The sequence below is a fragment of the Nansenia antarctica genome (assembly GCF_963989245.1).
Source record: "Nansenia antarctica genome assembly, chromosome: 14".
NCBI classification, from domain to species: Eukaryota; Metazoa; Chordata; class Actinopteri; order Argentiniformes; family Microstomatidae; genus Nansenia; species Nansenia antarctica.
The window spans coordinates 21,136,403-21,149,345 of record NC_137684.1 but is presented as its reverse complement, the minus strand read 5'-3'; the positions used below and the strand labels follow the sequence as shown (position 1 = coordinate 21,149,345).

General features: G+C 40.1%; 1 protein-coding gene across 1 annotated transcript; it reads left to right on the top strand.

Moving 5' to 3' along the window:
• Window positions 1-5,894: 5,894 nt before the first annotated feature.
• kcna1a (potassium voltage-gated channel, shaker-related subfamily, member 1a) lies at window positions 5,895-7,376 on the top strand (the record flags this gene model as incomplete). The annotated part of the gene is made up of 1 exon (XM_080545171.1): window positions 5,895-7,376. One exon carries the CDS (start codon window positions 5,895-5,897, stop codon window positions 7,374-7,376), a length of 1,482 nt encoding a protein of 493 aa, XP_080401297.1.
• Between the last annotated feature and the right edge of the window lie 5,567 nt (window positions 7,377-12,943).

The following is a 12,943-nucleotide window of genomic DNA, read 5'->3' as shown; positions in this document are numbered from 1 at the left end:
AAAAACAATGCACACGTTGAGCAAAAAAACGGGTTCGGACCGGTGAGTAGCCGTCACTTGAATAATTGATGCCCAGTCTGAGTCTCAGTCTATAGCCTAACTATGTCAACATTACAGCCTCAGTGTGCAGTTCGGATACCTAATATTACGCACACTGTTTGTCGACATGTGGAATATTAAAATAGCTTGAATATAGCCTATGTCTTGTATAGCCACTTTCAGCTTTGCTGCATTTTCAACTTAATTAAAAAGACACCGTAGGCTGCTGCTGTGCAGGTCGACATCAACTTGTGAAACTCTGAAACATTAATAATAATGAAACATTGCGTTTGGATTGGATGTTATTTCTGAACTTCGTGCGCCGCTATGTGGTTATAACATAGTACTGCAGACTCAGGTGGATAGCAAGTGGTGGTGATAGAGTCATCTAAATTGAGCATTTACTCAAAACCTTAATGTGCAAGACATATCCTATATGTGCAAAGAATATCCACCTGCAAAACCTGAGAGAAAAATGACCCCTGCAAACAGTCAAAATGCTCTTCTTTTTACTCACAGGAGACACAAGATCAACAAATCCACCCTTTCCTTTCTGCTCCACTTAAAGGAAAATGCAGCTATGACATGTCAGTCCAAATACTTGTTGTTTACTTTAGGCAAGATAGTGGACAGTCATCACACACTTCTCCATGAACTTTCAACTTGCCAGCAATGTGACTACATCTAATGACTATAGCTAACAGATCAAACTACATAGCGAATAAAGTCATTCTACATATCTGAAAAGATTCTGTTTGACTTTGAGGAACTGCATTTTGTATACTGTATCATCAATATAGTGATCAATAGAATAGCTGCATGGTTTTTGGCATCAGTTAACTGTCATTTAAATTCTGTACAATGTGCAATTTATTTTTTGTAAATACATGCATTTACACACTAAACTCTATGTAGTGTGTGCCCATATGAGTCTTGAAGTCTGCAGGCAAGGGAGAATCACCTGTGAATATCAAATGTCATGAAATATCTATTTTTCTAACATTGTGAAAATGTATGTGAACTTTTGAACAATTCTTTTTATAAATAAATGCTCTTAATATTCAGAAAAGAATCAAATGTGTTCTCTATTACAGCTCTGGCTGGAATGACTTTTCATTTTGTAATATGCAATATACAGATCAGTTAAGCCCCATAACTTGCATTCTTGAAACTTGTGGATTTTTTAAATTTTTATTTAAATCGGTATTATCATGTTTTTTTGTTTGTTTTGTTTTTTACATAATTTACATTGGTTCCCAAAACTGGGAAAATTCTGGGAGAGGGTGGGGAGTGTCCTTTAAAGTAACTACTTAATATTTCAATAGACGCCATTAACTAAATCAAAGTGTCACCGTGATATATTAAGTGTATAGCCTAATATTAATGAATCAATACAGGACCTGCCACAATCTAGCAGCACATTTTAGCAAATTAAACTAAGAGAGAGGAAGTCATTGAGATGCACTGTGCAGGGTTGACAAGACAGTCCATTTTTTATTAATGATACTCAAGCACTTAAGAGCTGACTCCAGTTGTTGTTCCTCTAAAATGTCTGTCAATTGATGTCCATGAATGTTGTAGTGCTTCCCTATTGCTCTTATTCCTCTATATTGAGTGCTGCTGTAAAACCGAGAATTGTATGTCATTTATTTAATTTTGGGGTGAAATTACCGTTTTTAATTAAATGTGTCTGTCATTCGGCAATGTTTGTAAACATTTAGCTCACTAGACATTTTGATGTTTGATACTTGGAAGATCCTAAAACATCCTAACCACACACAGCCATGTAAATAATAGCCGACTTCACAGACAGAGCTAAACTGGAGTGATAAATACTTGTAGGACAGACCATTAGCGCCATCTACCGGTTATATTTGGAAAAACAGTGGACACGGTCAGGGGCGTCGGAGCCAATGTTAGAAGCAGGCAAAATGGTCCCTTTAAAACAAGTTTTAAATTACTTTTATTTTTGGGAAAAACTAGTCGCTGATTTTGTGGTGTAGGCCTACTCAGTATGTATATTTCTGTACTCTGTCCTGCACTCAGTATTTCTGGTTGTGTGAAAAACTGAGAGTGAGTAGCCTAATGTTTTAAAGCAAAGAATATAGCTACAGAATTACTTGCACCTCACTGTGTTCATCAGTCAGCAAGTTCTCTGTTGGCAGGAGAGTGACAGCTATAAATAGACGGACGAGCAGAAAGGGAGAGAGGGACAGTGAGACGTGCTTATCCAGGGCAATATAATTCATAGACTGATGATGTGTCATAGTCTGAATCAATCTGAATTATCGTGATCTCTGATGAAGTCATGGCAGTTCAAGTTTAGAGGGTGTATGCATGTGTTGACTTCATGCAGGAGAGTGATAGCCAAGGACAGGCAGACAAACGGAGAGAGAGAGAGAGAGAGAGAGAGAGAGAGAGAGAGAGAGAGAGAGAGAGAGAGAGAGAGAGAGAGAGAGAGAGAGAGAGAGAGAGAGGAACTGCTATTCAGTACAGTATGAATAGTACAAAAAGTGCCCTCCAAGATCGCCATTAACCTTTTAGGTTGCTTCACCTGTATCCTCCCTCCTACGCCCTTGGACACGACCATAGGCTACATACAGTACAGGCCAAAAGGTTGGACACACCTTCTCATTCAATGCGTTTCCTTTATTTTCATGACTATTTGGTACATTGTAGATTCTCACTGAAGGCATCAAAACTATGAATGAACACATAGGAATTATGTATTTAACAATAAAGTGTGAAATAACTGTAAATATGTCTTATATTTTAGATTCCTCGAAGTAGCCACCCTTTGCTTTTTTGTTGTTAATAAAATATATAATAATATTAAATATAATATGTGTTAATAATAATATGTTATTATATATATATATTTAATATTATTATAATATATTTTATTAACAACAACATTTTTTTATTTTATTAACAACAAAAAAGCAAAGGGTGGCTACTTTGAGGAATCTCAAATCTAAGACATATTTAGAGTTATTTCACACTTTTTTGTTAAGTACATCATTCCACATGTGTTCATTCATAGTTTTGATGCCTTCAGTGAGAATCTACAATGTAAATAGTCATGAAAATAAAGGAAACACATTGAATGAGAAGGTGTGTCCAAACTTTTGGCCTGTACTGTATAGTAGCCTACTAGCCTACAAATAATGTTTAGACGGTTTTCATATTTTTCAATCCTCTTAAATGTGTTAATAATCATGAGGATTTTTTGCATGGTTAATACGCATGTGAACAGCATTATTCATGCGATTATTCCACTTCACTAGCACAGCGACGATAGGCCTGGCTGTCTCATGTCATGTCAACTTACTTTCCAAACAAAGAAAGACTATGAAACACAGTTCTCCTTTTAGACAACCCGTCGGTTGGGAACTCGTGAGTTTAGAATGATAATAAGGTTCTATCTCCGTTTAGGGTAGTTCAGAGATATTGAGCGTCAAAGTTTTTACATTCCATTATGTTTTGTGAGATGGAACCTTTGTATTTTATGAATTACTAACTCAAAAATTTCAACATTTTAAAAACAACATTTTAAAAATAAAAAAAGGCATCAATAAACACCTAATGGATCAGATTATGTAAAAAACTCAGAGAACCTCTAGAACCTTATAATTCTAACCTCACGAACTCATGCAGCTCTTCAAAACACAACCGGTTTTCGCTTCATAGCCTACAATTGAAGAAAAAAAAAAACCTGTCCCCCCCAAAAAACTGGCATCGAATTCTCTCAGATCAACTTTAAACAAACTTGCGTGTTCAGTGTTATCGATCGGACTGACAGGAACACAAACAGAACGGTGCACGAGGAAGGGGTGGAGATCGTGACGTTAGAATTATAAGGTTCTATCTCCATTTTTGTCAAAATTGGGTTTTTGACATAATCTGATCCATTAGGTGTTTATTAATGCCTATGTGGTGTTATTTTTAAAATGTTGACATTTTTTTAGTTAGTCATTAATACAATACAAAGGTTCCATCTCACAAAACATAATGGAATGTAAAAACGTTGACGCTCAATATCTCTGAACTACCCTAAACGGAGATAGAACCTTATCATTCTAAACTCACGTAATGACGCTCTGCTCGCGATCTCTGTCCATGGTGCTGAAATGAAAACACTCCTTATTGGAGCGGTCGCTCTCTTCGGCCACTTGCAGGTTCCAGATGGGAGTAGAGCACTGATAAGTTATGGCACTTGTCTAATCGGAGAGAGAAACGTGCACATTGTATGATCAAATTGTTCATCTTTTTGTATCATATCGCCTACTCTCTTAGCTATCGATTTGGTTTGATCATGGTCATTATGCTAATAAGCATCATTGTTAATCATTGTTAATTGTTGGGAAATAATTGTTCAAGGTACCAACCAGCTCATCACCCTTCAGCGAATGTGATATTGCGCCAATGCTGGCACACAAATGCTCTTGTTTTTCTCTGGTGTAGAGAGCAGAGCACTCGTGGCAGCGTGCGTTAGTACAGCCGGTCTGCATTGCGTCGGAGTCCCCCCTCCCTCCCTCCCAATTCACTTTCTCCCCACCACCACCACTCTCCTTGCATGTGAATAGCCTATACCTAACAACAATATGCATTGCTGAACATTATTAAGAAATGATTCTCTCTTCCATAATCGATTCCCCCCTATCGAGGCACCTCTCTCCATTCTCTCCACAGTATAGCAGTATTAGTATATGCCGAGGTAAAACACTTGATTCTGCCCGTCATCTTGTCTACTCGTAACAGGAAATTTCTGCTGATGCGGTCATGTCTGGAAATGGCAAGGGTTCGCTTATTGCCCCTTAATGTATCTCCCCCCCTGAATTGCAGCATAAGAATTTCTCCTGCGGTATAAGCCATACCACGCCGAAGTGCCGCCGCACAAGCGGCAACAGACATTGCGGCTTTAACGTTTCTTTTTTCTCCTTTCCATTTTCTCTTTTTTACTCCAGCGTTATGTTATGTCCTCTGAGGAGATATGGATCAAGATGTAGCCTAGACAAAAGTATAGACATTTCAGTTATCCGATAGCAACGGCTTGATCAGCTCATGAGGGCGGTATGATCTCTACACAGGAACGATTTAATGTGTTTAGGGTGCGATGTAAAGTGTTAAATCATTAACACATGACAACAAAGCTATACGGGTGTCCTTGCGCTGGATGACTCTGCCCGCGTACAGACGCGTTCTTTCAGGATCCCTCAGTCAAGATCAACCCGAGGTAAGCCTTGAAATGATCTGTGTATGTACACTGTCTGTAATTAGGGTTTAGGTAGGGTCAGGGATAGCTTACGTCTGCCTATTAAACTTTTGATTGTTTGTTTGGGGTATAAGCTAGTGTTAAGCTATATCATCAAATTTCAATAGAGTCAGTGTCATGCGTCAAAACATGCATTAGAAGTGGTGCAATATCATAACATTCTGTACATAATAAGGCTATACTAATTTTCTTAACGTTCTAGCGATCAACAATGTCGTTTGCACGCCATAGAATTATACTTGCAATAAAAAAGACAAGAAAGATAAATAAATAAATAAGTGGCAGAAATTGCTGAGCTAAGCAAATATCTCCGCTTGTTCGATCCATTCTGTTTTTCCTCTCTGACTGGGTGATAGAGGCAGCAAGCAGTAGCAGATGCGGCGGAGAGCAGCAATGGTCGAGTCAGCGAGAACCGCAGTGGAACCGCACTGAGGCAGAGAAAACGACCCCCCTATCTGGGGACCCAAGACAACAAATAGGGGGAGGGAAAGCAGTGGACATTTTATTTTTAAACTGAATGCCTGCAGATTAAACAGGGATTCCCACAACTCCTGCAAGAGCTCCAAATTCGACCTACAAGATGACCATAGTGGCAGGAGATAACATGGATGAGACCTCGGCTGTGCCGGGGCACCCGCAGGACCACGCGTACCCCCCCGACCACGACGACCACGAATGCTGCGAGAGGGTGGTCATCAATATAGCGGGGCTTCGCTTCGAGACCCAGCTAAAAACTCTCTCCCAATTCCCCGAGACATTGTTGGGCAACCCCAAGAAGAGGATGCGCTTCTTTGACCCTCTGAGAAATGAATATTTCTTTGACAGAAACCGTCCCAGTTTTGACGCTATTCTCTACTATTACCAGTCCGGGGGTAGACTAAGGAGGCCGGTGAACGTCCCGTTGGATATGTTTTCGGAAGAGATCAAGTTTTACGAGCTGGGGGTGGACGCCATGGAGAGATTCCGGGAGGACGAGGGGTTCATCAGAGAGGAGGAACGCCCTTTGCCCGACAAGGAGTTCCAGCGCCAGATTTGGCTGCTCTTTGAGCACCCTGAGAGCTCGGGCCCTGCCAGAGGGATTGCTATCATATCCGTGATGGTCATTCTGATTTCCATAGTCATATTTTGCTTAGAGACTTTACCAGAGCTGAAGGTGGACACCACGGGTCGGTTGCACACTGTAGGGAACATTACCTTTTACTACAAACCCAACATCCTGAAAGACCCCTTCTTCATCATCGAGACGCTGTGCATCATCTGGTTCTCGTTCGAGTTGATCGTGCGCTTTTTCGCCTGTCCCAGTAAGGCGGCCTTCTTCAAGAACATGATGAACACCATAGACATAGTGGCCATCATCCCTTACTTCATCACCCTGGGCACGGAGCTGGCGGACGACCCGGCGGACGCCAAGGAGGGGAAGGAGGCCCAGGCGACGTCTCTGGCCATCCTCAGGGTGATCCGTCTGGTCAGGGTTTTCAGGATCTTCAAGCTGTCGCGACACTCGAAAGGGTTGCAGATCCTGGGCCAGACGCTGAAGGCCAGCATGCGAGAGCTCGGATTGCTGATCTTCTTTCTGTTCATCGGAGTCATCCTCTTCTCCAGCGCGGTGTACTTCGCCGAGGCCGAGGAGCCCGTGTCCCATTTTGACAGCATCCCGGACGCTTTCTGGTGGGCTGTGGTCTCGATGACAACTGTGGGCTACGGGGACATGGTCCCGGTCACCATAGGGGGCAAGATCGTGGGCTCCCTGTGCGCCATCGCCGGAGTGTTGACAATTGCGCTCCCAGTGCCTGTTATCGTGTCCAACTTCAACTACTTCTACCATAGGGAGACCGAGGGTGAGGAGCAGGCCCAGCTCTTAAACGTTAGTAATCCAAACATATCCGAGACCAACTCCAGCCGTCGTAGCTCGTCAACGGTCAGCAAGTCAGAGTACATGGAGATCGACGGAGACATAAATAACAGCATCGACAATTTTAGGGAGGCAAATCTCAGAACTGGCAATTGCACTATAGCCAACCAAAACTGTGTGAATAAAAGCAAGCTGCTCACAGATGTGTAGGAACGAATTAAGAATCGTTGGACTTCATAAATGATGCCCTCCACATGTTGAGTAGACCCGTTTTGAATGCTTCATTTACCTCCCCAAAGCGCTCTATAGCATCCATGACAAGTTGACAACCATGCAGCAATTGAAAGGAAGTAAGAAAAAAAAGAAAAAATATCTGTTAGAGTATATGAAAGGTTAGATAGAGTGATTCATTCATTAAAATGATCCTTCAAATACGTATTGAAAAACAAAAAAAACAAGACATCAACTTCTATTTAACAAGCACACGCGCGCGCGCCCTGGAAAACTAACGGCACTCACGGAGGACTGTTGTATCAGACGAAGGCGTGATAATTAAAACGTTATGCATGGATTACAGATTACATTTCAGCAAGTTGCACAATGCATCAAGGAAAATGCATCAGAATACTTCTGCAGAGACACGCAAGCGTCTGCAGATCAGTGGTCGGCGTACAGCAGGACTACGCCTGGAAGATTGGCGACCCCCATCTATACGCAGGATATCCAGCAAAGCACCTTATCGGAAAAAGACTGATCTCATGGTTGGATGTTAAAAGAGGTGATATACTCGCCTCACGGACATCCGCAATGCTGCTATTTTCCAGCAGATGCTGTAATTATGATATCACCAAGTGATTCAATGCCATGCCCTTTAGATGCAAGACAGCACAATGATAAAAAAAAGAGCTTCACATGAGCATGTTTAGAGACTCCCCATTTTGATATTGGCATGCGTGAGACATTACCTCATATAATGGTTAAGATGTTCTTTTGGACCCCTGCCTCCATTCTCCCCCTTCTCATTGGTATTCACAGAGAGTGCACTGGTTAGTTTTAATTTGAAATGCGAATCATTTAGACGTATCTAGGGATTGAATGTTAAATCTTAAGGGAACAGTAAATAAATGAGATCATAGCATGATAAAAGTAACCTGCATTATGGCCTATCGACTAAGGTACTATGTATCCTAGTATATTTAATGCATGACATCAATATACAGCTTGTTGCAATTCAGGCACTTTGAAGTGTCCTACTGTCAGGGAAACTAGGGAACTTAAATCCTGGATGTTTCTGAAATGTGACAAAATATATTCAAACCCATCTCGGGGATGCAGAATTTCTAATTTAAAAAGTAGAAGAAGCTGAAGAAATATTATCAAAAATGCATATACTCATAATAAGCACCAGTTACAGTATTACTTCAATAGTGCAGTGCATGGACCTTCTTTGAACAAGAAAAGTTAACATCTTATGAGTCATGCTTCCATTTCACCTCTAAATTTAGGACATGTTGGTTTCCAAACCATCAAAATAACCTAATTCACAGAAAGTATGTTAGATATGGCAAATAATTATGTTTTACATTAGTTGCTAGTGCCTTTACCCCTCTCACAAACAGGATCAGTGAAAGTGCCTCTGTGTACAACGGAATTCATGAAGTTGAGCTGATCTGGTGCAGATCCTGTTTTCGCACTATTAAGCTGTTATTGTTGTTGATGAGGATGATAATGATGATTATTATGATGATTGAATGTTTGGTCAAAACTGCGGGCTACACCAACATGACCCATGGTTGTCACGCACAACGTAACATTCATGTTGTCATGCACTTAATATGCCCTACCTACTAGAACACCGTAGAGTACTTTTGCTTCTCCACCACTCCGAATCAAAAGGGAATATCCATTTCTTTTAGGTTGCTGTTATTGATTTGTGTGCCATAAATCTTTTTTTAAATGTGTCTACCTCAGTGAGGTCACTGCAGAACTCACTGCAGAGCTGCAAGCTTCTTCAATACAGAGCTCCTTCTTCCACATGCAAAATAGCCTCTTACTATAGGTGTAAACTGTGGTCATCTGATATTGAACTCATAGATTGATCCCAAAATGTAGCCTTTATAGAAGCACTTAGCAAATACTGTACCAACCACCCGTAACCCTAACCCCTTTCCTTCAAAGCTACGCACAATCAAAAAACATGCATTTCTATAGAGTAGAGCATCTTTTCCTCCAAAAAGATAGTACTAATGGTTTTGACTCTTTTGTATGACAGTTTTTGAGAGGTAACACAGGAAGAATCCTGAAAAAGGATGTTTGTGAATGCCTGAAGAGTGTGTCTCGCTATTTCATATGTTTATCTGTTAAAGAAGGGTGGGTCACATCTAAGTCATATTGGAATTTCAAAAAGGGCATTATAAACAGATCAGATACTACAGATATTATTGCGAGTTCCATTTGCTGCAGCTACATGTGTTTTGTCAGTTAGCCTTTCAGCTCTCAGCGATGCCTACATTCTGAATAGTGTACAGTTGTTCAGCAACACAATGGCGGAAATAATTCAATTGACAAAATGATTGGCGGCGAATGCATATGGTGTCACTTATAGAGAGGTTTGTTATAATTAAGTTTAGGGGGTATACATGAGACAGACTGTATGACACCACATGTAGCCTAAACATTGCTTATCATCTGTGCTCAAAAATGAGCACAATGATCCTCATGACTGTATGTCATTTGGATAAAAAGTACTGTACCATGTTTCATTTTGTCTTACTTTTTGCCAGGCCCTTGTGTATACCCTTCAAATGCAGTGCTACTTATGTCTCAGTGAACCATTTGTTTCAGTTTGGGCTAAGCCTACCCTTAGTGGACTAACAGTGAGTCACCACCGACTGGGCCAACAAACAATATCTAGAAAAGCAAGCGAATGTGCAGTGTTTGGGGATGAGGCCTTTTTGATTCTGTGAATCTAGTTGCTAGTTGTTTTGGGTTAGATTATTGGCTTTGTGCTTTTTATTTGGTAATGATATTTGTACTGTATTGCTGGAGACCTCGGTCTGCCACAGACCAGGTGTCAATGTGAGAGCTTTCCTGGATGTCAGTGACATATGAGTGCAAAAAAAGCTATACTTCTGTGTCAGGGATTTTCAACCAGGGAATGCCAACCAAGAATGTCATCAAGTCTAAGAAGAGACACAGAGAATTCCGCCAATACAATGAATACAGAGTGATTATAGAAAAAGAAAAGTGTATCTTCCATAATAGGTAGCTAATAATCAGGTAAATTATATGTTTGCTTAGCCTTTGCCATGTGTGTCTCTCCTGTAGCCCTGACGCGTGGTCAGACAAGACTTGTCCTGTTCCACTAAATCCCCCTATGAGACAGTTCAGAGTGAGGTTTAGGGAACACATACTGTATGAAACCCCTTGTGTTACCAGTGCAGGAGCTGCTCTTGCTGTGAGGGCATTCTATGTATGGTGCTATGCATTCAATTATTCTACAAAACAATGCATTCTTATAGCAATAGAATTACAGGTACCTGTTTCATAGATACTTTTGTAAAATAGGAAGTGAATCTATTTTAAAAGATGTGGAAAAGGGGATATGTTGACAGACATTTACCACAGGGCTGTATGTGTTCTAACCTGACCTTGTTTATTGTTTGATTTTGTTACGGTCAGTGGGGTCAAAGATAGAAGTCAACATCTGTCCTTACATTAAACCGAGGAAACCTATGAAGAAGCCAAATGTAGGTACTGTATAGTGGCCACCCCCATCAACCTCACAGGTTTACCTGGAGTTGTTTTCCACTTAGGAAACAGCGTTGATGAAGGGGCAAAGCAACCAATAGCACAGTCCCAACGGAATAGCCTGTAATGCACTTACAAAATGCAAGCATCAACCCACTGGATTGAATGGCTGTGTGTGTAGTATGAAATGTGAAAGAGAGTCCGAGAAGGTGCCTATATTTATTTTACACGTATTAGCATTTTTCTTTTCTTTTTTCTTTTCTTATGTTTTCAGAGATTATGTTTCTCAAAACAAAGACATGAATGAGAAGGTCTTTAAAAAAAACATTCAGAGACAACATTAACACTAAAATAATCTATCAGTAAACGATTCTATCTAAACGTAGTAAGAACATATGCCATTTTAGCTACAGTAAAATAGAGTATAGCAACTATATATTGCAATTGTCAAAACCAATGATGAATATATGTTTTCATTGTGTGTATTATTTTATTTTCTGTGGCACTATACTAAGATTGATTGTTTTTAGGAAGAACATGCCATATACTGAAATATCAAAGACTCAATGTGTTCCTTTGGCAAGCCATGATGATTAAACAAAACTACTATTATCAGTTACTGTACTTGGAATGAAATGGACTAAAACTGTATTAGCATCAAGATGTATGGCTTGTCTATTTTATTTTAAAGAAACTGAAAGATCATACAAACACCAAAATGTTTTCCAAAATTCCATCACTAAACCTACTGATAATGTATAGATGCATACCTCTACAGCAACCTACTGATCGCAAAACTGCATGGTCAATGGAAGACTGCATGAGCTTAGCCTTTCCAAACTGTGGATCAACTATATTACGGTTGCATCATTGAAAAAACCCTTGCTTTCATCTGCACCAAAGGCTTCTATATCAAGTACCCTATTTTATTATGATTTCTTTTTCTTTTTTCTATTGAGAGACATTCTTGTTTGCTAACGATCTTGGCAAAAGTTTGCAACTCAGAAATACTGATTTGTGCTTGATAATGGCAGCACATGTACTGAATCAGATACTCTGATATTGCAACATCATACTACAAACCTCACTTTGCTTAAATATAGTGACGAAAAGTGACTTATGATGACATGATCCTGTTTTCGCAGCGATGTATTGGTAGGTATGTGACGGCTAGGAATGTGACTTCCTGTCTGACATGCACCTAGGAATGTGACTTCCTGTCTGACATGCACCTAGGAATGTGACTTCCTGTCTGACATGCACCTAGGAATGTGACTTCCTGTCTGACATGCACCTAGGAATGTGACCAAGTGCATTATTAGAGAAGCTGGTTCACCTGGGATCAGTGACACAAAGGACTGTTGCTCTTCTATTAATCCATTTGCCTACTGAACATTGCAAATGTGTTCTTTTTTTGTTGTTGTCATTTTCATGTTATGTTTACAAGGATTATGCTACAAATTGTTCAGTTTGTCAGCTGTTGACAAAGGCATGGTCTGTGATCTATGCAAGGGTATTTATTTTCTTATATCACTTATGATTTTGTCGTACATCAACTTCAATAAATTTTTAAGGATCGGATTGTCTTTTTTCCATTTGTACTCATAAGGAGGGGTCTGGGTGCTTGTAGATGTGGTTTGTGTAGTCCGCTAGTGAACATTTAGAGGTTAAGGTTTCAGATTGGGCTTCTATCCAATCGTGACGGCTCGCTATTGACACACAGAAGAGTTTGCATATCACTGACATATCACATTGAGGGCAGATCCCAGAGTATTTAGCAGTGTTATAAACATCTTATCACTTATTGATTGAACACATGTCTGTCTTGTCACTGATCCACTCTCTGCTCAGCCCATCCATATGTCACATAACATATTGCTTGATTCATCATCTGAAGGCATACATGCATATTGCATACAAATAAAAGTATGATTCTGCAGTTATGGTTTAGTGTACGAGATGCATTCTCAGGCTAGTTCAGCAATACAGTGAGGTGCCAAAAAACTATTCTATTTGGTAATGATTTC